This window comes from Phacochoerus africanus, chromosome 2, assembly GCF_016906955.1.
Source record: "Phacochoerus africanus isolate WHEZ1 chromosome 2, ROS_Pafr_v1, whole genome shotgun sequence".
Taxonomy (NCBI): domain Eukaryota; kingdom Metazoa; phylum Chordata; class Mammalia; order Artiodactyla; family Suidae; genus Phacochoerus; species Phacochoerus africanus.
Genome location: NC_062545.1, coordinates 168,260,292 through 168,285,753, shown reverse-complemented (window position 1 = coordinate 168,285,753; position 25,462 = coordinate 168,260,292). Strand labels below are relative to the sequence as shown.

The following is a 25,462-nucleotide window of genomic DNA, read 5'->3' as shown; positions in this document are numbered from 1 at the left end:
CTCCACATCACCTATTCTAAGTACAGTAGATATCATCTAGTAAGTGTCCAGGAGATGATGCTGGTGATGATGAATTCCTCTTGACTCTGTCTTCTAACATATTCTCCCCAGTTTTGTGTCATCTGCAAAATCTGAGAGTTTTGCTTCTTAAATATTCATACCCTTAAAACTTGGGATTTAAAACTGTCAAGACTATAGAGCCCAGTGGTATATGATAAGAAATTCCCTTCCAATCAAGTTTAAGGTTACAAATAAGATTATTGAACTACTTAGGATTCAGATGACTACTTTTCCCCACGATTCCCAAATCTTAAGGTAATTATTCAATAAACACTGCCCAGGGTGCACAAGAAAAACAATTAAGCTTACCATATTTCAATCTTAAGATTTAAGAGAAAAACAAGCTTAGAAAAAGATATACACAAATGTTCTTTTTACTTATATTCTTTTCTATTATGGTTTACTACTGCATATTGTAAGTAGTCCCCTGTGTTATACAACAAGACCTTGCTGTTCATCTATTTTACATACAGAAGTCTGTATCTGTTAATTCCAAACTCCTAATTTACCCCTCCCCATCCTCTTTCCCCTCTGGTAACCATAAGTTTGTTTCCTAATGTCTGTAAGTCTATTTGTCTCAGAAATAAGTTCATCTGTGTTATTTCAGATTTCACATACAAGTGATATCATATGGTATTTATCTTTCTCTTTCTGACTTAATTCACTTAGTATGATAACCTCTAGGTTCACCCATGTTGCTGCAAATGGCATTATTTCATTCTTTTTTTATGGCTGGGTAGTATTCTATTTTGTGTGTGTGTGTGTGTCTGTGTGTGTGTGTGTCTGTGTGTGTGTGTGTGTGTCTGTGTGTTCATCTGCTGATAGACATTTAGGTTGTTTCCATGTCTTGGCTATCGTAAAAAGTTCTGCTATGAACACTGGGGTGCATCATACAAATGTTCTAACAACCCTGGGTATGATTCCTCACAAACTACGAAGACATATTAAAAAAAAATAGTAAAAAAGGAAAGAAACAGGAAAAGTTGTTCAAGTCTTGCAGTGACAGCTTGCCTAAGTAATCATTTAAATCCTATCAGAAACCAATTTAATGATAACACCTCTTCCTTTTCTACACAGAACAGAATACTTTCACCTGATTATTCTATAAATTACGGGTAAAAGAAACAACAAAAGCATCTTTTATTCTACATAAAGTAAAACTGCTAACGCACTACGAAATTTACACAGATCATTATCTTCAGAACAGACTGATATGACAGATATTTACAAGCAAAGTGGTTTTTCTGGGTTTTTTTTGTTTTGTTTTGTTTTGTTTTTTTAGGGCCAAATCGGAGGTATATGGAAGTTCCCAGGCTAGGGGTCAAATCGGAGCTCTAGCTGTCGATCTATGCCACAGCCACAGCAACTCGGGATCTGAGCTGAGTGTGCAACCTACATCGCGGCTCATGGCAACGCCAGATCCTTAACCCACTAAACGAGGCCAGGGGTCAACCCACGTCATCTTGGATCCTACTTGGATTCGTCACTGCTAAGCCACAACGGAAACTCCCTACAGTAAAAGCAAGCTTTAAAAAATGCTCATATTCTTTTAAGAAATTTCATTAATGCACATAAAAATACATCTCAAGATGAAGACCATGAAAACACACTACACGCTCTTCCTGAAATTTATCAAGTGGCAAGACTGGCTACTTACAAGTCTCTGATGTCAAAAACCTAACAGCATCTATTTTAATATATTCAAAACATTAACCACCCCTCACCCACCCCCTCAAAAAAGGCAAAATGCCAATACCAGAGTTACTGTCAACAAAGTGTAATTTTTTTTTCGAAGCACAAAAATGTTTCCAAAAAAAGTTTGTTACATCTAGAGGACAATAAAACAAAGAAATATACTATAATTGTCCTAAAAGAAACAAATGAGTTTATCATACTCATGAAGAATAAGCAGAAACTTAATGCCATTCCTTAAACATATAACTAATCAAATTCCAGAGCATTTCTCCAAATACTCAATGCAACTAATATTCTTACAAGTGGAAGTTCAGGAGCTCCCGTTGTGGTACAGTGGTTAACAAATCCAACTAGGAACCATGAGGTTGAGGGTTCGATCCCTGGCCTTGCTCAGTGGGTTAAGGATCCGGTGTTGCTGTGAGCTGCGGTGTAGGTGGCAGACGTAGCTCGGATCTGGCGTTGCTCTGGCGTAGGCCGGTGGCTATGGCTCCGACTGGACCCCTAGTCTGGGAACCTCCATATGCTGTGGGAGCGGCCCTAGAAAAGGCAAAAAGACCAAAAATAAGAAAAAAAAAAGGAAGTTCACTTCTTTCTTTCCTAAATCTAGAAGTCAGCATTTGAGGATCAAAAACATAGAGACAGATTTTGTGACCAAGGAGAAACAATACCTATCACTGCATTCGAAGTCTAAAACGAGAAAAAGGAAGAAATAAATGGAGGCGTATTGCCTAGTTTAGAAGAAATAACACTGAAACAGCTTTTGTGTTTAGTTTTTTTTTTTTTAAATTTATTTTATAGCTGCACCCACAGCATATTGAAGTTCCTGGGCCAGGGATTAAATCCGAGCCACAGATGTGACCCACACTCCAGCTGTGGCAAGACCAAATCTTTTAACCTATTGTGCCAGATTGGGGATTGAACCGGCAACTCAGTAGCAACCCAAGCCACTGCAGTAAGATTCTTAACCCACTGTGCAGGAACTCCTGAAAGGCCCTTTCCAAAATCTGTTCATTAAATTAGCACTCAATCCTCAAAGTTCCCCTAACAACAAAACTGCAATGTTTTTCAGGGAAATGTAACTGAGGTTGTATTTATTTTTGTTTTTATTTTTTTGCTTTTATTTAGGGCCGCACCTGTGGCATATGGAAGTTCCCAGGCTAGGGGTCGAATTGGAGCTACAGCTGAGGGCTTATGCTACAGCCACAGCAACACCAGATCTGAGCTGCATCAGCAATCTACACCACAGCTCATGGCAACGCTGGATCCTTAACCCACTGAGCAGGAATCGAACCTGCATCCTCATGGATGCCAGCAAGATTTGTTTTCGCCAAGCCACGAAGTTAATTCCCCATTCCTTTACACACTCTATTATGTACTCTATTTTCACTCAGTCCAGTCTTCCAGGGTGACTTTTTCCACCTCATGACTTCCAAAATGGCATTTCTAGGCTATTAATTCCCAAATCTTCATTTCCAGTCTAGCCTTTATCTTCTGAATTACAAATCAAATCTGCTAAGCACCCCGTGTCCTAGCAGTGGTCAACATGTCCAAACCTAACAAATCAAATTTCTCTCAAACCACTTAACCAGTTGCCCCAAACCAGAAACTTCTATACCAACTTCTCCTTTGTTCTCATTTACCAAGCCATATGAATCCTACCACCTTAAAATATCTAAGTTCCTATTACCACTTTAATGCAGACTACTGTGATTTCTTCCCTAGATGTCTATAAGAAACTCAAATGTTCTCCCTGTCTCCAGTATTATTCCTTAAAGTCACTCTCCACATTGCTGATCTCTCTAAAATATAAATCTGATCATGTCACTCTCATGCTTAAATCTTTCATGATTACCCACTATACTCAGGATAAAGGCCAAATTTCCTAACATGGCCCAAGATATCCTTCATGATCCAGTCTAGCCATTGCCATTAACCCCCTTAACTAGCTCTCCATCCTCCAGGACTCTCATATACATACTCTTCTTTCAGTAACTCTTCTCTCTCTCATCTCAACCTTTTTCTAGCTAACTTCAACCTTCTTATGTGCTCCCCAATTTAAGTCAATACAGCTCTTATATAAGCCACAGTGTAGAGAAGCCCTGTTTACTTGTCTATTCTCTACCAAATTAAGCTCTGTCTGTACAAACTGTGTCTTATGCACTGTCAATGTATATGAGTAATGATGTTCTGGCATCTCAGTTATTATAAGCCATACTGGTATTTCAAACCTATCAGAAATTATACACATTACCTCCCACAAATAAGGACATTATATAATTCTGCTCAGTGCCTACTTAGCATGTTACTGTATTCAAGCAATAATTTACTTAGTTTGGACAGGTAAGTTGAAGTTTGTTCTTAATTCTACAACCAATGGGAAGAGACTGACATATAATCAAAAACTCAATCTGATTAAAGAGTAAATAAATTGAAAAAGAGAAATTAACATATGAGAGCAATTTTTTTGGCCACACCCATAGCATGCAGACATTCCCGGGCCAGGGATCAAACCTAAACCACAGCAGAGACAAACCCTACTGTACCATCAGAGAACTTCTGATAAGACCAATTTAGAAACTGTTAACACCTAACATGAAACTATGAGAGTCTGAAATAACGAGGGTGATAGCAAGAAAGGAAAGGAATGCGTAACATTAAGAAAGATTTGACAAGACTTGAAAGTAGAGGAAGTATGTAGTTCAGAAATACTGAACATAGGGGAGTCCTCCTCATGGCTCAGCGGTAACAAACCCGACTAGTATCCATGAGGACGTGGGTTCGATCCCTGGCCTCGCTCAGTGGGTTAAGGATCCGGCACTGCCATGAGCTGTGGTGTAGGTCGAAAACATGGCTCGGTTCCTGTGTGGCTGTGGCTCTGGTGTAGGCCAGTGGCTACAGTTCTGATTGGACCCCTAGCCTGGGAACCTCCATATGCTGCAGGAGCGGCCCTAAAAGACAAAAAGACCAAAAAAAAAAAAAAAAGATATCAAACAAAATGACAAAAATCATAGAAAGTAAAACATAGCTTACAATGGTTTATGCTTCCACCACAAAGCTAGACATTTCTTATAACTCTAATATTTAACTTCTTCACATACTAACTACACCAAAGACACAATAAATCTTTTTTTTTCTATTTAGGGCCACATTTGTGGCATACGGAAGTTCCTAGGCTAGGGGTCAAATCAGAGCTACAGCTGCTGCCCTACATAATAGCCACAGCAACTCAGGATCTGAGCCCATCTGCAACCTACACCACAGCTCACAGCAACACCAGATCCTGAATCCACTAAGTGAGGCAAGATATCGAACCTGTATCCTCATGGATACTAGTAGGGTTTGCTACTGCTGAGCCACAATGGGAACTTCCAGATACTGATAAATCTAGACATTTTTTAAGACTTACAAGAGTGTGGATCACTGTGGCAATTAACCTAAGCCCCCTTTTCTCTCCTGAAAATCAGTGAGCATAACTGCTAGATTCTACGGACATGTATATTTGCCACAGTTAACGCATATTTTCAAAATGAGATCTCCAAAACTTTCCTCTCCACTACAGAATCCTCCTCTTCAAAGAATGCCATATCAAATTTAGAAACTTATAAGACTGTGATATACGTTTAATTAGGAGCAATAACTTACAAACAACCTTACAAGAAAATAGTATACAAAACTAGTATTTCACTACTACCTTTGATTTTAAAAGTAACCTATTAATAAAGTTACATGGAGGAAGTGGGGAGGAGACAGGATGTGGGTGCACAAAAGAAAGCCTCAAAGTTTTGGAACACTCTAAGTTTGATGTTTGTTTTATTAGTCATCTATAAGTTATACATTCTTCTATAAAGCTATACATATTATTTTGTATATTATTTTATTTTTTGGCCATAGTATGCAGTGGCTTGATGTGGGATCTCGGTTCCCAGAGAAGGGACTGAATCTGGGCTGCACTGGTGAAAGTGCTAAGTCCTCACCAACAGATCACCAGGGAATTCCATATACATTTATTTTTTTACAAAGGAACCTGGCTTTCTCTCAGAAAAGAACACAATTTCTATTAACACTCAATATAAATCCTAATTCTATACTGGAAATATTTAAAAATGATTATCATATAGTTTGTATCATGAACTTTGCAGAATGTTTAGAATGTCCACTAGTGAAATACAAACTGACCATATACAAACATCTATCATACTCCCTCCCTAAAAAGAAACAAAAAGAATAAAGGAATAAAAAAGTTAAAATTAATTCACAAGCACAAAACACAAAAGACAATAATAGATTTTTTCTTTTAAATGCAGAGGTCCATTCCTCTGACTAGAGAAAAGGAAAGAAAGAAAATTACTAAAGGATTAATATAAGGAAATTTCTCAGAAATTAAGGACATGTGTTTCCAGACTGGGCCACCAGATACCATATTAGCACAATAACTGAAAAAATACCTCCTCCCCCAAAGTTTCCAAATCATGAAGTTTGAGCACATTAGGAATAAACATCCTAAAACCTCCAAACAAATCTTATGTAAAGGTTCAAGAACAGAAATGTCACTCTTTACCCTGTACCTCTTTAGGTTACAAGGCAAAAGTACAGAAGAGAAAATGTCCTAAATGTTCAAAAGTAATATCATACTTCAAACTGTCTAGAGTTTATTCAAGGGATAAAATTAGTCTTTAAAGAAAATTTCCTAAAAAGCTAAGATTTGTCAAAGATTTAACTAGCTTTGAGTAAAATCATTAAAATCATTATTAAAGTTCAATGTTAACTTTATCTAAACTCTTCTTGCTCCTAAAGATTTTGGTTACTTTAATTTAGGTTGGTAAATAATCTAAAAATGAAGTATATATTTTAAAAACCATGGAGCAAGAAGAGGTGTGGGCAAGGGGCAGGTAGCTGGACAAAAGACAAACAGAAATCAGAGTTCCCCTCATCGCGCAGCAGAAACAAATCTGACTAGGAACCATGAGGTTGTAGGTTCGATCCCTGGCCTTGCTCAGTGGGTTAAGGATCCAGCGTTGCCGTGAGCTGTGGTGTAGGCAGCACATGAGGCTCGGATCTGGCCTGGCTGTGGCTGTGGCTGTGGCTGTGGCTGTGGCTGGCAGCTGTAGCTGATTAGACGTCTAGCCTGGGAATCTCCATATGCTGCCAGTGCAGCCCTAAAAAAGACAAAAGACAAAAGACAAAAGACAAAAAAAAAAAAAGATGAACATATCTCAGAACAAAAGCCTTTAATACCTAAGTTTTTCAAAAAATAAGTTAGTGATAACTAATTTTTTATTAATCTAAATCATTCAAATGTGAAAACTGAGAAGTAATTTTCTTAAATGTATCAGAAATGTAGAGATTCAAAGTTAAGAAAAAAATTAAAAAAAAAAAGTTAAGTAAAAAGTACAGATCAATCACACACGGCTCTATTATTCACCTTAAGCAGATTCATGATGCAAGATAGTATGTATCCATCTCTACCACAATGAATTCTTTTCCATCAGGAAGTTAAGTTTTAATTATCTTTGTATACTGACTGACTAATACAGCACCAGGCACAAATATTTACTGAATAAATAAATGAGTGCATGGAAAGGCCTAACTATATAGAAGTAAAATTTTCTTCAATACCATGTTTTTAACAAACTAAGACTATAAAAGGGAAAATATTGACTTTTAAATCAAATAAAAAATTTTTCATATTCATAAGGCATTATATACTTCTTCAAATACTCTAAATTCATAGCTAATTTATAAGAGCTTGCATTTCTTATCAATATCACTTTTTCCTTTAATTAACTTTATTTGTGGAATTACCTTCATATAGAGGACAAATTCTGAATTCCAACAGTATCCCCAGCATCCCCACTGCAACTATCACACCAGCCTCTCTTTAGACACACAAACACTATCACCCTCAAACCTTGTTCCTTCAAATGGATTATGCAGTTATGATAACATGTGTTTGAAAAAAAATGCATCACTTTTACCAAAGCTACAAATAAAACAAGTCTGTTTGCAAAACAAAAGCTTCAGGATTACCCTCCACCCTCAACAGAATCACCTGTTAATCAGTAGTTCCCACGGAGTTCCCGTCATGGCTCAGGTGGCTCAGGGGTTAACGAACGCAGCTAGCATCCATGAGGACTCGGGTTCAATCCCTGGCCTCACTCAGGGGGTTAAGGTCTGGTGTTGCTGTGAGCTGTGGTGTATGTAGGTCGCATATGTGGCTCAGATCCCAAGTTGCCATGGCTGTGGTATAGGCTGGCAGCTACAGCTCTGGTTTGACCCCTAGCCTGGGAACCTCCATATGCCAGGGGTACAGCCCTAAGAAAACAAAAGATAAAAAAAAATCACTAGTTTCCAGAGAATAACTCAGTATTTACCTACAAGAAAATATGTCCTAAACAATTATCAATCAATTTATGAGTATCAAAGCTTAACCTAATCAGTAGTTATAACCCATCTGGTTTATAACACAAATGCTACTAATTACCAATGAATCTTATCTAATATTCTTTTCATTGGGCATAACAGGGTTGCCACTTGGAAAAAATTGAACAATACTTGCCACATATACCAAGAAGTAATTTTTAAAGCCTAAAATTAAGGGTTATTAATTTTAATTGTTCATCATCCCCATTAGTCTGAACTATAGCTGGCATTACTGTCTAAATTCAAGATTGAAAACTAATAGCAATCCTAAAATGATGCAAATAGACAAAAGATGCTTTAAAAAAAAAAAAAAGATCTGTCACCTCTAAAATGCTACTTTATTTTGAAATCACATATTAGAATAAATTGCGACAAAAAAAACACAAAAAACAAAAAACTTCCTTTCCCAGTCTTAGTTTGACGCCTTGAAGAAGATGTTTGAGAAATATAAAGGTCGAAGTTTTTCAAACACAACCCTAAAAAAAGGTGGAAAGTGAAAAGCATTCATTCTTATAATCTCTGTTAATCCCACAACAGGGAAAGGAAGAAAGCAAAACAGGTCAAATGCAAATCAATCACCTTAAATATTTGGTAAAGCTATTAAGATCTGCTAAAGAGGAAATCACTGGCTAAAATCAGACTAGGATATATCTGTGTGAATTTTTCATTTATCCAAGCTATTGCCATCTCATACTACCCCCAAAAAAAGGGCAGAAGTTCCTGCCTTGGCACAATCAGTTAAGAATCCAAATGCAGCAGCTCAGCTCAGTGGGGGGTACAGTTTGATCCCTGGCCCAGCACAATGGGTTAAAGGATCTGGTGTTGCTGCAGCTGGGGCTCAGATTCAATCCCTGGGCCTGGGAACTTCCATATGCTGTGGGTGAGGACGTTAAAAAAAAAAAAAAGTAATCAAGGGTTGAAACATAATCTTGAAAAAATAAAAAAATATATAATTCCTACACCCTTACTGACTGAAAGTATTGGAGAACATTTATATAATGCAATGCAAGCCATTACTGCTTGGTATTTTTACCACAGAGGCACAGGATACAATTAAACAGCTCTGCTAAGCAAACCTGCCTTGTAAATGGATCACTAATTATCTATAAATTATAAAAATATACCATAAATAAGGTGAAAGGGATATTATTCTCATTTTAAACTACAGACTCTTAGAGCACCCTTTGTGGCCCAGTGGAAAAGAATCTGACTAGTATCCACGAAGAATGAAGGTTCAATCCCTGGCCTTGCTCAGTGAGTCAGGGATGCGGCATTGCTTTAAGCTGTAGTGTAAGCCACAGACGCAGCTCAGATCCCGAGTTGCTGTGGTTGTGGTGTAGGCCTGCAGCTACACCTCCAATTCGACCTCTAGCCTGGGAACTTTCATATGCTATGGATGCAGCTCTAAAAATAAGAAGAAACTACAGACTCTTACACTGTGACTCAATAAAAAGTGTTCTGGGAATTCCCGTGGTGGCGCAGTGGTTAATGAATCCGACTGGGAACCATGAGGTTGCCGGTTCGATCCCTGGCCTTCCTCAGTGGGTTAAGGATCCAGCGTTGCTGTGAGCTGTGGTGTAGGCCGGTGGCTACAGCTCCGATTCAACCCCTAGCCTGGGAACCTCCATATGCCTCGGGAGCGGCCCTAGAAAAGACAAAAAAAAAAGTGTTCTGGGGGAAAAAAAGAGTGCTCAGGTTCTCAAAGTTTCGGCTTCTCTGAACTCTTTTATAGTCCTGAAAATGGAAGGATTCCCCCCTCCCCAATTTCTGTTGATTAAATCTACCCATGTTTCCTATTTTAGAAGTTAAAACTAGTGTTGCTGTTTAGTCAATATATAATTTTAATCTTGTAAAAAGTTCTGGGAAGTTCTAGTTGTGGTGGTAATGGGTCCAACTTGTATCCATGAGGATGCAGGTTTGATCTCTGGCCTTGCTCAATGGATTAAGGATCTAGCATTGCCATGAGCTGTAGTGTAGGCTGCAGACACCTGGCTTGGATCCCGTGTTGCTGAAGCTGTAGCTCCGATTCGACCCCTCGCCAGGGAACTTCCATATGCCATACCTGAAGCCCTAAAAAGCAAAAAAGGAAAAAAAAAAGTTCTGGAGATTGGTTGCATAACAATGTAAATATACCTAGCAGAACTGAACCATACACACTTAAAAATGTATGATATAATAGTAAAGTTTAAGTTATGTATATATTACTTTAATTTTAAAATTGTAAAGAAAAAAAAGTTAAAATAGAAAATTTTAGTAGTCAAAACATTCTCTGACATGAACCGTACAAATGTTTTCTTAGGTCAGTCTCCCAAAGCAATAGAAATAAAAAACAAAATAAATCAATGGGACCTAATCAAGCTTACAAGCTTTTGCACAGCAAAGGAAACCATTAAAAAAAAAAAAAATACAACCTACAGAATGGGAGAAAATAATGGCAAATGATGCAACTGACAAGGGCTTAACCTCCAAAATACACAAACAACTCATACAACTCAACAGCAAAAAAACATTCAACCCAATTGAAAAATGGGCAGAAGACCTGAAGAGACATTTCTCCAAAGATACACTGATGGTCAACTGGCACATGCAAAAAAGCTCAACATCACTAATTATTAGAGAAATGCAAATCAAAACTACAATGAGGTACCACTTCACACCGTCAGAATGGCCATCATTAGTAAATTTACAAATTACAAACGCTGGAGAAGGTGTGGAGAAAAGGGAACCTTCCTACACTGTTGGTGGCAATGTAAAGTGGTACAATCACTATGGTAAACAGTATGGAGGTACCTCAGAAAACTATATATAGAACTACCATATGACCCAGCAATCCAACTTCTGGACATATATCCATACAAAAGGATACATGCACCTCTGTGTTCACAGTAGCACTAGTCACAATAGCCAAGACATAAAAACTTAAATGTCCATCAACAGATGAATGGCTTCGGATGTGGTACATATACACAATGGACTACTTCTCAGTCATAAAAAAGAACAAAATAATACCATTTGCAGCAACATGGATGGACCTAGAGACTCTCATATTAAGTAAGTCAGAAAGACAAATACCACATGGTATCTCTTATATCTGGAATCTAATATATGGCAAAAATGAACCTATCTACAAAAAGAAACAAACTCAGGGATGTGGAGAAAAGACCTGTGGTTGCCAAGGGGGAGGAGGAGGAGGGAGTGGGATGGACTGGGAGTTCAGGGATAGTAGATGCAAACTATAGCATTTGAAGTGAATAAGCAATGAGATTCTGCTGTATAGCACAGGGAACTATATCTAATCACTTGTGATGGAACATGAGGGAGGATAATGTGAGAAAAAGAAAATATATATATATGTATATAAATAACTGGGTCACTTTACTGTACAGCAGAAATTAACAGAACATTGTAAATCAACTATAATAAAAACTTTTAACTACCATATGATTTTATTAAAAAATTTTAGACTTACTGCATTTAAAAATAATTACTTGTTAACAAAATCAAAATATCAAATTTACAAAACTATTTCAAACAAAATATTAGCAAAACATTCTTTTGCATTTTTGCAAATCTCTTTAATGTCTAGATTAATAAAGACAGCCTGATTTTCATACCCACTTTTGCATTCAATACGCATTATTTTGACTGAAGTATATGAAGAAAAGTCAACCTCATGCAAATGTGTACTGGGAAGAAAAATGGAGTATTTAATAGCTTTTTCAGATAACTGTGGATATTTTTTGATTTTTCACCAAAACTCGACAAGTGGCAGTTTCTTAAATGCTGTTACAACATGGAATCTGAAACCTATCAATGAACATTTCCTACTCTGATATATTGAAATCCATTGATTATCTTCCATTTTCAGTGGATCCTTTTACTCATGCATGACTTTTTTTTTTTTTAATTTTTTTCGGATATGTGCTGCCGAAGCGAGCACACATGCATGACTTTTTGTAACACTATGCATTGGTTATTTATAAGTCAAGTATTGGGACCTATCAAGCTTAAAATAGCAAACACAAGTCTTCCAAATTTCTATTTTCACAAATATTGACAGTTGGTCTTGCAGTAACAGGCTCACTCGGTTTAGTTTGTTTTTGCTTTAGGGCTGCACCCGAGGCATATAGCAGTTCCCAGGTTAGGGGTAGAATCAGAGCTGTAGCTGCAGGCCTATGCCACTGCCACAGCCACAGCAACACAGGATCCAAGTGGTGCCTGTGACCTACACTACAGCTCACAGCAACGCCTTAATCCACGGAGCAAGGCCAGGGATTGAACCTGCATCCTTACGGATGCTAGTCAGATTCATTAACCACTGAGCCACAATGGGAACTCCAACACCAGATTCTTAACCCACTGAGCCAGACCAGTGATGGAACCCACATCCTCATGGATACTAGTTGGGTTCGTTATCGCTGAGCCACAAAGGGAATTCCTGGTTTAGTTTTGAGAAAATGTCTGTGGAACGAATACACAAGTCTTTATAACTATACTTTGTCAGCCATTCTTTCAAATAAAAATGGTAGTTCATTAAAAAAATTAGCTAGTTCAGGAGTTCCCGTCGTGGCGCAGTGGTTAACGAATCCGACTAGGAACCATGAGGTTGCGGGTTCGGTCCCTGCCCTTGCTCAGTGGGTTAACGATCCGGCGTTGCCGTGAGCTGTGGTGTAGGTTGCAGACGCGGCTCGGATCCCGAGTTGCTGTGGCTCTGGCGTAGGCCGGTGGCTACAGCTCCGATTCGACCCCTAGCCTGGGAACCTCCATATGCCGCAGGAGCGGCCCAAGAAATAGCAATAGCAACAACAACAACAACAACAAAAATTAGCTAGTTCAGCATGCAACTCAAACAACCGCACTAGTTCTTTTCCTTGAATTAACCATCAGATTTTGTATTTAGTAAAAAGTGGTTTACAAGACTTTCCATTTCATTACACAAAATAAATTTTAAAACATAAAGAGTAAGACAATAGAAATAAGTTCCATTACTTCATCAATAAAAGTATAACTAGAATTTATTTCATTTATTTATTTTGCTTTTTAGGGTCACACCCACAGCATGTGTTAAGTTCCCAAGCCAGGAATCGGAGCTGTAGCTGCCGGCCTATGCCACAGCCATAGCAACGCAGAGCTGCATGTGTGACCTGCACCACAGCTCACTGCGATGTCTGATCCCTGACCCACTGACTGAGGCCAGAGATCAAACCTGCATCCTCATGGATACTAGTCCAATTCATTTCCACTGTGCCACAGTGGGAATGCCTAGAATTTATTTTTATTTTTTAATTTTTTTGTCTTTTTAGGGCCACAGTTGTGGCACATTGAGGTTCCCTGGCTAGGGAACCACAGCCACAGCAACATAGGATCTGAGCCAAGTCTGTGACCTACACCACAGCTCACAGCAACACGAGATCCTTAACTCACTGAGCGAGGCCATGGAGTGAACCCGAGTCCTCATGAATACTAGGTCAGGTTCATTACCCGCTGAGCCATGACAGGAACTCCCTGGAATTTATGTTTAATTCCAAGTGCAGGAGTTCCTGTTGTGGCTCAGTGGTTAATGAATCCAACTGGGAACCATGAGGTTGAGGGTTCGATTTCTGGCCTTGCTCAGTGGGTTAAGGATCCGGCATTGCCGTGAGCTGCGGTGTAGGCTGCAGATGCAGCTCGGATCCTGCGTTGCTGTGGCTGTGGCGTAGGCTGGTGGCTACAGCTCCGATTGGACTCCTAGCCTGGGAACCTCCATATGGCATGGGAGTGGCCCTAGAAATGGCAAAAAGACAAAAAAAAAAAATTAATTAATTCCAAGTGCACAATGATGTCCTAAACTAGTACAGTTTAGTGCTACTGTCTTAATTCATGCAATTTTACCCATCATTGATTTTGCAAATGTCAATATGGCAAATAATGTGTGGCTTTTATTGAGAAAATAGTTTTGATCTAGAGAATCCCCACAAAGTCTGGAGAATAACCAGAAGTTTGGGAAATAGACTTTGAAAATCACTGAAATAGCTGATGCATTACTTGAATGATTAAGAAAAACACATTTTGGAGTTCCCATGTGCTTTAGTGGGTTAAAGATCCAGTGTTGTCACTTCAGTGGCTCAGGTTACTGCTATGGTATGGATATGATCCCTGGCCTGGGAACTTCCACCTGCCTCAGGAGCAGCCACCTCCCACAAAATTTTTTTATTACATATTCCATTGTAACAAGGGTGTTTCAATAAATACACATATGTATATGGTGATATGCTCAAACCACTGATAATCTGGTATTTCACAGAGTCAGAAACTCAAACATATAATTAATTACAGAATAAGATACTTCTTTTGTCTTTTTTTTTTTTTAGTGCCACACCCGTGACATATGGAGGTTCCCAGGCTAGGGGTCTAATCGGAGCTGTAGCCAATGGCCTACACCACAGCCACAGCAATGCCAGATCCGAACCACATCTGCGACCTACACCACAGCTCATGGCAACGCTGGATCCTTAACCCACTGAGTGAGGCAAGGGATCGAACCTGCAACCCCATGGTTTCTAGTTGGATTTGTTTCCGCTGCGCCACAACAGGAACTCTGATACTTCCTGAATTAAAAAAAAAAACAAACAAATAATTACCAAATACCTATCATAAGTCAGACTCTGAGCTAGGAGCCTTTACATTCCCTTTCTTGGGTAAATCACAGAAGCCCATAGACCAGATTGATGATTTTAATATATGAGAAAAATATTTACCCTGAAATCTTTCAGAGCTTACATGTTAAGATTAAACTTTCATGGCTGCAAGAAAAATCTTAAAATTCACCATAAAGCACAAGATAGCATGTTTAAATTCTATTTTAAGCACTATGCCATGAAGCTAAAAACAGGCTTGCTCACATTCAGAAATCCAAATACAAAATGAATTGCTTTGGCTGTGTACTGCTAGAAACCCATAAAGAGTCTACATTCCATTTCTCCTCAAACCAAACAACCCTTACCTGTTACAAATGTAATTCCAATTTTTAAGTAAAACTCCAATATTAATACTATAGTGGATACATTAAATGTGGTAACAATTTTAAAAAAAATAACAAAATCATCAAAACAAGTTAAGAACTTTTTGACATAGACACTGATGAATTTAAGAGGTAAACCTATATAAAGAAATACCTGCATGGTAAACCTATATAAGAAATACCTGCATGGTAAAAAAGAATAAGACCATCTCATTTTGGGACATGTCATGGAAAGAGCTTAAATATAGCATATTGTTAAGTGAAAAAAGCAAGTCAAAGGATACTATGTCTAGGAGTTCCTGTTGTGGCACAGTGGAAATGAATCCGACTAGGAACCATGAGGTTGCAGGTTCCATCCCTGGCCTTGCTCAGTGGGTTAAGGATCTGGCGTTGCTGTGAGCTGTGGTGTAGGCGAGCGGCTACAGCTCTGATTAGACCCCTAGCCTGGGAACGTCCATATGCCACACCATGGGTGCAGCCCTAAAAAAAGACAAAAAAAAAGGATACTATGTCTAGTAAGTATAGCATGATTATATATAGTGATGTGTATGCATTCTTTTAATGAGTACTTAAGAGTTTAGTCTTTGTCTCTAGTTCTGAATCTAGACATATACACATACAATAAATGTTATACAGACATATATAATGAAGTGTCCAAAGAATAATGAATAGGTCAGACACAAAAGGCCACATGTTATATGATTCCATTTATACAAAATGCTCAATGCAGGCAAATCTACAGGTAAGAAAGTAGATTAGTGTTTGCCCAATGGTGGAGGGAGTTGTGGGCAATGAGGGTGATAGCTGAAGGGTGCAAGACTTCTTTGGGAGAATAAAAAAAAAAATGTTCTGAAATTGTGGTGATGGTCACACAACTTTGCGAATATATTATCATTTAATTGTACACTTTAAATGGATGAAGTGTACAGTATGTGACCTGTATCTCAATAAAGCTGTTATGCTCTCTCCCTGAAAAATCAGATAGATACCAAAGTGGGATTAAGAAGATTAATCCCACTTTAAAATTTTTACTCTGGGAGTTCCCATCGGGGCGCAGTAGAAACAAATCCGACTAGGAACCATGAGGTTGGGGGTTCCTTCCCTAGCCTCGGGCAGTGGGTTAAGGATCTGACATTGCCATGAGCCGTGGTGTAGGTCGCAGATGTGGCTTGGCTCTGGTGTTGCTGTGGCTCTGGCATAGGCTGGCAGCTGTAGCTCCGATTAGACCCCTAGCCTGGGAACCTCCATATGCTTCGGGTGCAGCCCTAAAAAGCAAAAAATAAAAATAATAAAATAAAATTTTTACTCTGCTACTTATCATTACAATGATAAATATTTATTATCTATATAACTTAAAAGAAATGTAAAAGGCAAACGTAAAACAGTCTTTCATTAATTATTCTGGATTTAATGTTATTCAAATTCATCTACGAAGCAGCCATGATGAAAAGTGTGAAGATATGACTATCTCAGAATATTCACAATTTAGACTGTCATATAAACATGAGACTCTGCCTCCTAACAGAAAGAAATCTTGAACATAATTTGTTCATTTGACAAATACATCTTAGGCACCTAGGGTGTTCATAGAGTAGGGATGGGGAATTACAGAGCAGTGTACAAAGCAGAATACTAGTCAACAACAACAACAAAAAGCAAACTAATAGCTCTGGCTTTAAGTTAAAGACTTTTGCTGCATAATGGAGGAAACAAATCACACACACAAAATGTTCTGGGGTCAGTCAGACTACAGAAAATCTTGAATACCAAACTGAGAGCTAAGACTTTATCCTGTTTTCAATGGAAAGCCAATGAAGTGACAGGATGAAAGGAGTTTTGGGAAATTTGACCTGGCAACCAAAGGGTAAACTGAAAGCAAGGAATAGCAGGAAAAGTAAGAAAGAGGTGACTTTTTAAAAATAGGAACATATACAATAGTCCTGTGAGTTATTGATATTTCAAAGTTATTAATTAATATTCAAAGGGTTTATGTTTGGTTTTTTTTTGCTTGATCTAAGGTGAAGCAGTGAAGGAAAAGGTGATTTCTTCATTTAGATGAATTTTATAAGTTCATGCCTAAGAATAAAGGTTTACCAGAGAATTGTGAGGGGAGGGAGGAATCGGGGAGTTATTTTTTCATGTGATACCCTAAAACCAATAGTAAAGGGAATCAGAAGCAATAAATTTGGGAGTTCCCATTGCGGCTCAGCAGTAACAAACCTGACTAGTATCCATGAGGATGCAGGTTCGAACCCTGGCCTCGCTCAAGGATTACCTTGAGTTGTGGTATGGGTGGCAGACATGGCTTGGATCCCTTGTTGCTGTGGCTGTGGTGCAGACTGGCAGCTGTAGCTCTGTTTTGACCCCTCATCTGGAAACTTCCATATGCCATGAGTGCGGCCCTTAAAAAAAAAAAAAAAAGGAATGTGAGTCCCACTTTTTTTTTTAATTTATTGTTTTTTTAGGGCCGCTCCCTCGGCATATGGAGGTTCTCAGGCTAAGGGTCCAATTGGAGCTACAGCTGCCAGCCTACTCCACAGCCACAGCAACGTGGGATCTAAGCCGAATCCTTAACCCACTGAGTGAGGCCAGGGATCGAACCCACAACCTCATGGTTCCTAGGATTTGTTTCCGCTGTGCCATAATAGGAACTCCAAGTTCCACAATTTTTAACATGGAAAGGGAAATAGTACTGTTGCAAACATTTTGTAGTAAGACTAGCAAAAAGTACATAGCAATTAGTACTATTCCTGAAATTGATAGTAAAGGACAACTAAGTATTTTTAAATTTGTCTATCACCTATTTTCTATAAAATTCTAATGACACAATTTGTTGCATAAATGCTGAAGACTGGAGTTCCTGTGGTTGCTCAGTGGGTTAGGGACCCCACATTGTCTCTGTGAGGATGCAGGTTCAATCCCTGGCCTTGGTCAGGTGGTTAAGGAGCCGGCATTGCTGTGGCTGTTGTGTAGGCCTCAGCTGCACCTCTGATTCAACCAACCCCTAGCCTGGGAACTTGCATATGCTGCAGGTGCAGCCATAAAAAGAAAAATAAAATAAAATAAATGCTAAAGATTTATGTGAGGACCAAATTTAACACATCAATTTACAGAGTGATCAACTTCATATCCGTAATTACATCAGCCATTTCTTCTTAATAAAAGGCAATCATAAAAACAAAGTAAAAGTGTACAGGCAAGGAGAAACAAAACAATGAAAATGTAATTAAAATTAAAAGGTAGGAGAAGAGACGTTAAAAATGATGAGAAAAGATTAAGAGGATAAAACAAAGCAAATTAAAGTTTAAAACTTTTCAGATGTTGCACAAATATTACTCTCTCTTTTTTAGACTGTGGCGGCAGCATGAAGAAGGGCATGAAGAAGTCCTGGGGTTAGGGAGCAAACCCATGCCACAGGTATACTCTGAGGCAGAGCAGTGACAATGCTGGATCCTTAACCCTCTGTGTCACCACAGAACTCCACAAATACCATTCTTAACTCAATTCACATATGCATTTATTGATTTAACCCACAAAGGGTTCTTAAAATAGAAAAGTGTTTTCACTGGCCTATGTAACCTCCTTTCTCTAAGGCCCTCCTCGAAACAATGTTACCTACCAATATTATACTATGGCAACACTTTGCTTTGAGATTAAAAATATGGGTATGGCAAAAATTCTCATTTGTGCTTTCTTTATACTAATGCTCAGCATTGCCTTTTTAAAAAAATACCTGTTTAAAAACAGGTGGGCATCTAATAAGACACATAAACTTGAAATATTAGGTTACAATAATTTCCAAATTGAACATATCTGAAATAAGTTATACATGCTATTTCATAATCTACTTCATACTTTGTCAAATGTTCTGATTCAGAAGCAATGTTTACTTATATTTTATAAAGTCTATCTCGCCATCATTTAATAATCTTATCTGACAGGTTTACAGAAACAGAAACAATAAAGGTACAGGCAATGAACAAATCAAAAATTACTTATTTCAATCACATCTCATCTAATCAAAATTCTATTTGCACTGTTCCCTGAAGCACAAAAAAATGTCTGTCAAATAAATATAATTAGAATAAAACATTTTTGCAAACTTTTTTTATCAGGCTGTTTGTCAAAACACTGCTTAAAATAGCAAAAAAAAAAAAAATGGAGGTAATCTAATTGTCCAATGATAGGGGACTAGCTGAATAAAATAAATGTTAACTTACTTTTTTTTTTTTTTTTGTCTTTCTGGGGCTGCACCCAGGGCATATAGAGGCTCCCAGGCTAGGGGTCGAATTGGTGCTGTAGCCGCTGGCCTATGCCACAGCCATAACAATGCCAGATCCTTAACCCACTGAGGGAGGCCAGGGATCCAACCTGCATCCTCATGGATGCTAAGTCAGATTTGTTTCTGCTGAGCCATGATAGGAACTCCTAATGTTAACTTTCAAATGATCTATATTTACTAATCTGGAAAGACAGCTACAAAAACAGCAGATTACATTATATAATAATGTAAATTTCAACTCAAAATATCAAACTTTTGGTGTGTGTGTTATATGTTCCAATTGTTCTAAAAAATTACTAATGAAAGTTAATCATTAAAGTTATACCTCACAGGCTGCTACTGTGGTTAGAATATCGTAGGCAGAATACCCTAATAGTGATATTTGAATAAAATATAAATAATTTCTGCATTAAAAAAAAAAAATCAGGGAGTTCCTGCTGTGGCAAGTAGGTTAAGAATCTGACTGTAGCAGTTTGGCTAGCTGCAGAGGTGTGGGGTTTTTTTGTGTGTTTTGGGGTTTTTTTGTCTTTTTTTTTTTTTTGCCTTTTCTAGGGCCGCTCCCAGGGCCTATGGAGGTTCCCAGGCTAGGGGTCAAATAGGAGCTGTAGCCGATGGGCTACACCAGAGCCACAGCAACGTGGGATCTGAGCCTCATCTGCAACCTACACCACAGTTCACTACAACACCAGATCCTTAACCCACTGAGCAAGGCCAGGGATCGAACCCGCAACCTAATAGTTCCTAGTCAGATTCGTTAACCACTGAGCCAAGATGCGAACTCCCAGAGGTGTGGGTTTGAGCCAGCCCAGCACAATGGTTTAACGGATTCACCCTTGCTTCAACTGCAGCTTGAATTAAATCCGTGCCCTGGGAACTTCCATATGCCATGGGTACAGTCATAAAAAAAAAAAAAAAAAACACACAAAAAAAAGATTACAAATAAATAGTATAATCTCTTTTTGTGATGAATATACATATGCATTTGCTTACAGAGAGAAGGTCTAAATGGCAAGACACCCAGATGTCAACTATGATTATTTCTAAGTGCTGGGATTGCAGGTGCTATTTAGTTTTCTACTTACTTTTCAGTACTCTCTGAAACTTTCATAAGTAAAATGATATTTGCAGAATTAACATCTATAATTCTAACAAACTCCAAAGTCTTCCTTGCAAAAAGTCCAAGGAATATCCAAAAATACCCTGGCATAGAGCAAGGAGGAAAGTATTAGCAACAACATTACTAGAATTCTAGCAAGGAACCCTAGAGGGCTCCAGGACTGGCAGGGCACCTTTAAAGAAGCCTACAGTACACGGTTTTGAAATGACAAGACCTAGGCTGAAGTTCCTGCCACTTTTATTTGTATGACCTTGAGCTAGTCACTTACCCTTTCTGGGCTTACTTTATTGATAAAAGGGAGATATCATCTGCCTTTCCTACCTCAAAGAATTGTTGGAAAAATCAAATGAGATAATGTGATATATTATGAACTGCGAATATATTATTTTGAATCATATATATTATGGAACATTATGAATCATAAGATATTACTCAAAAAAAAATTTTGTGTTTAATGCCAGAACAGAATACTACAGAACACACTACAATCAATTTCACAGAATTGAACAGTATTGAATGGGTTTTGTTTTTAAAGGCTACATCTCATCAACACCCAGTTTTTCAGAAACTTAGATAATTCTTCCCAGTCCCTACTACAACTCTAAGCCATTTCCTTTTCTTATCCTTAGCTACAAGCAAGAAAGGGTACAAATTACACTGAACTTTTAAAAAGCCTCAGCAAGAACCCTAGCAGCATGTTGATGGAGTTCAACCAGGAGAAACCCAAGGTTAATCAGCTATGGACTCACCACTAAGCACTACTGCAATCAACAGGGATTACAAGAGACTCTTTGAAGAGAAAGACAATACAATCACACAGAAGAAAACAGCAGAGGAAAAGGTGGTATTTCAAAACAACTATAGGAAATACTTAAAAACTAAAGCGTTTTACAAATTGTTTTTAAAACTGTTCAAAAAATGGTGACTAAAAAGCCATCCAAATATGGCACTTGAGAAAAGCAAATTATGGAGATTCAAATCAAATCCATGAATAAACTGTCACATTTACTTGCTTCTATCTGAAATAAAAGCAGACAAATTACACCACAAAGGTCAAAATTAAGTGGCTATTTCTTGAACAAAGAGAGGCAGTATATGACAACAGAATTTACTGGCAACTTATATAGATACTACTTCTAAAAGTATGATTTTTAAAATATGATTTTTCTTCTTGAATTCCATTACTTACTCCACTAAAATTATAATGGAATTCTTTCTTCCTACTGTTCCTCCTGTGACTAAAAATGGCAATATAACTCGATTTGAGTTTTAATGCAAAAAAAAAATTGTAATTTTTTAAAAAGTACTTTAGAACTACATGAAGCTGTTAGATAACTTCCAAGATCATCCGGCCATCACACCCTCCTGTTTTTAAGTTCCTAAAAATAATAAAATGCTCACTCTCCGCACTCTTACAAATGTCATTTATGGGTATTTCCCTAATGAAAAATTAAACCTTTCATAAACAAATGCATACAGAGAATTTTTTGATAGGTATTACTCACAATCTAATTTTATGGGCAATATCTTTAAGTGTTGCCACTTGCACTATTCCTAAAGGGGATACAGGTCTATCCATTTTCCACATCTGATCTTGCAGATCTGTTAACAGATTTAAAAGGACTCACTAAAATGGGCCATGAGGAAAATAATCATGAATACAAACCACAGCAAAATGAAATGTGGATTGTAAATTTATATAATAAAAAGTCACTGTATTTACTCAAAGCCTCATGCTGGAAATTTGGAGTATTGTGTTTTCACCTAAAACTTTGAAAAATCCGAGCTTTTCTTCATTCTTACTCTGATTTTTCATTCCTTATTAGGAATAAATGCTATTTACCTCCAAAAACCATAAATAAAAAACACTCATAAAATATAATTTCCAAAAGGGATACCTTCCAAAGCTCACTGCACAGAAAATTACATACACATATTCTCAAATAACTATGGTAGAGGCATTTCTAAGATCTTCTCCTCCAAAAACAAAAACAGAAACCCAGCAAATGTAACCACAATTAAATATATACAAAATGTTTAACACAGCTATCACTAGCTAAGCAATTTATCCCAGCTCCAAGCAATTTATCACAGCTCCTCAAAGTACTAGTCACACACAGTGCCCAATGCCTGACCAGTATGTTTAGAGTAGTTATTATAATTTGAAAAAAACTATACAACAGAACAAAATAGTAGGGGGAAAAAAAACTCCTTTAGAAAAACAAGTAGATTTCGAAGAGAGCAAAAAAGGAGGCCAATTTTAGAAAAATAATGCCCCCCTCCCCCCAGTGTTTAGTGTTTATCTGATGCAGGCTCATTTTTGTAAAGAGAAACTTTACCTAACAAGATTCACACCAGGGATCTGATCTATCCCCAAAGGCACTTTCTTAAAATGAGAAAGAACAAAGGAGGAAATCTCCCAGCATGTGCTTTCCATACCAGTTTCTTTGGACACCATCAAGAGTGACAACATAGCCAGCACAGGCTTTTCAGCTTTACTCTGCAGTTCACGTATAACAGAACTGATTAGTTATCATTCAAAACGATTCCTAACAAAATAAATATTAGATGGCAAAGATCAGAGCAACATAGCAACTACATTTTAAGAGTAAAACTATAGAAAACATGTATCTTAAAGTTGCGTACTTTTTTATTTGAAGAGTTAATTATCTCCAAATATTCAAATTCCCTGAGGCTTTTTTTTTTTCATTTCAGTCAATAGTTTGCAACTGGAAAAAATGAAAGCATCCCTATTCAATCTGCTCTCCCTTAATTTGCAATTAGAAGTAAATTTAAAAAGAATGACACTCAAAAGCAGAGCTTAAACACACAAATTTTGGAATGTTAGCAGTGAAAAATTATTGTGGAAAACGATTTCCCAGGGAAGCTTTCCATTGGAAAACTCCAGAGACAAACCTGACGTTTGGTTGTTCTGGAAGTTGTTTCATTGTAACAGAGATAATTTTTAAGTAATTTTTATTAATTATAAAACGACAACTCTCCCCAAAGATTTACAACTGTATATCCCATCTCCACTCTGACAGAGATGTCAGTTCTCTGGGTCAAGATACGACCAGCTGCTCGGTTCACACACAGGAAGCCACAGAGAAGGGAATATCGCATTCACAGCCTCGAAATAATACTCGTTAGTTAAAAACTGATGGGTACTAAAGCAAAATTATTCAAGCGGGGCCCCATTTGTCACAATCCAATCATGAGGGTTCCACCCCCCGCTTCCCCAGCTGCTTGTGTAGTGGTGTATCTGCTTCAGTAAAGAAGCCATCATCAGGTAAAGAAGCTTGGGGTGGGAGAAAAAGCGGGGAAAAGGGGGCACCCTTTCATCCAATTTCGCGAGGCGTGAGTAACTGGTACAGTTGAAAGGAACGGAGGAACGTTCTATTTATTGGGAGTTGAAGTAGGACGAGGGGAGAATTTCGTTCAAATCAACATGGCCAGCAAGATGTCCCTACAAACAAAAGGCAACGGGGGGATATAAACACGAACCATTCACCTCCATCAGCTATAGCATCGCCATCATGGTGTGTGCAGAGACCCCCCCGAAGGCTCCTCTCACCCTCCACACCAGCCAAAAGGGAAGAAGGGGGAGTAGTTGCTTCCCACCACCTACCACTGCTTCCAAATACACACCCTTCGAGGGGGTTTCAACCCCCAAAGCCCCGCCGCTGCCCAGAATCAGAAAGAGTACCGTCCCGCCCCGACAAACTCCCCCGCTAACCCCCCTGTCGAACCCCAACGCCAGCCCGGGGTTCACTAAACTTTAGCGGAGCTTCTCCCCACATCCCCACCCCTAAGCCCCCAGGATCTTGCTGCCCACCAGTGGGGCACCCCAAGCGCCTCCTGACAGGCGGGCGGCCGGGGAGAGCCGAGTCCCGGGCGGGGGCGGCAGGGAGCCACGGAGGGGCGGGGCGGCCGGAGCCAAGTTCCCGGGGGTCTGGGGAGAGCGCCTGACAGGAGCCCGGGACTGCAAAGGAGGAAGAGGAAGCGGCGGCGAGGAGCTTTCCCAATCCCCCCTACACAAACACCCTGCCCCCGCTCCCCACGGGGGGCGGGGAGGCTGACTGGAAGGTGAAGAAGCCGAGCCCCGAGGACAGCCGCGGCCCCCACCTCCCGACTCCCGATCTCCTCCCCCGCCACCCCCGCCAGAGGCGCCCACAACAATAACACGCCGGGGACGACCCGTCAGCGCCCCCGAGGCACCCGGGGCCCGCGGCCCGCCGCTGCCGGGCCCCCTCTGCCAGGGCCGGGCGCGCCGCTCCTCCCTACAACTCCAGGCCTGGATGGAGTCAGGCTCGAGCGGCCCCCCAGGGTCGGACCCATTCCCCCTGGCACCAGCCGCGCCGTCTCCGCGGCCGAATATTAGAAGTGAATTCGAGCTGCGCTTTACCTTTAGTTCCGCACTGTCCGCCATCTTGCGTCTGTCAGCGCAAGCGCAGTGAATCTCGTCGGGGGCCGCCGCTAGGCCCGCCCCTCTAGCCAGCCTGGCCCCGCCCCGGTCCGTCCCCTCTTGCCCCTCCACCTCCCTGGCCCACCCCCGGCCTCCGCCCCGCTCCCCGTGCTCGCAGCCCCGCCCCGGGCACGTACAGCTACGAGACAGCCACGTACTATTTAAATAATGGCGCCAAGCGGGGAGGTTTGACAGTTACTCCCCCCTCTGCTTCCCCGCCCCCCATCCTTGCCAGGCTAGCGCCTTAGGGGAAAGGCCAGAGACGGAGGGCTGCTGGCCTGAAACCCGCCCCTCCGCGGCCTGCGGAACCATTCTGCAAAGCTTCTTTGCCTGCAGTCTCAGGAAACAATAATGTCTCTCTCCCCCAATCAGCAAGTCCTTTTCAGCACCTGCTACCTGCGATGCTACACGTGGGCTAAAAAT

General features: G+C 39.5%; 1 protein-coding gene across 2 annotated transcripts in view; it reads right to left on the bottom strand.

The window, feature by feature from the left end:
- Nucleotides 1-25,091, bottom strand: part of PIAS1 (protein inhibitor of activated STAT 1) — a 125,235-nt gene extending 100,144 nt beyond the window's left edge. Inside the window, exon 1 of one of the 2 annotated variants that reach the window (XM_047767153.1) lies at nucleotides 24,980-25,091. In XM_047767153.1, the coding sequence (XP_047623109.1) occupies nucleotides 24,980-25,003 (24 nt within the window). In that variant the 5' untranslated portion in view covers nucleotides 25,004-25,091. The remainder of the gene's footprint in view (nucleotides 1-24,979) is intronic. The other variant, XM_047767151.1, reaches the window with a different exon arrangement.
- Between the last annotated feature and the right edge of the window lie 371 nt (nucleotides 25,092-25,462).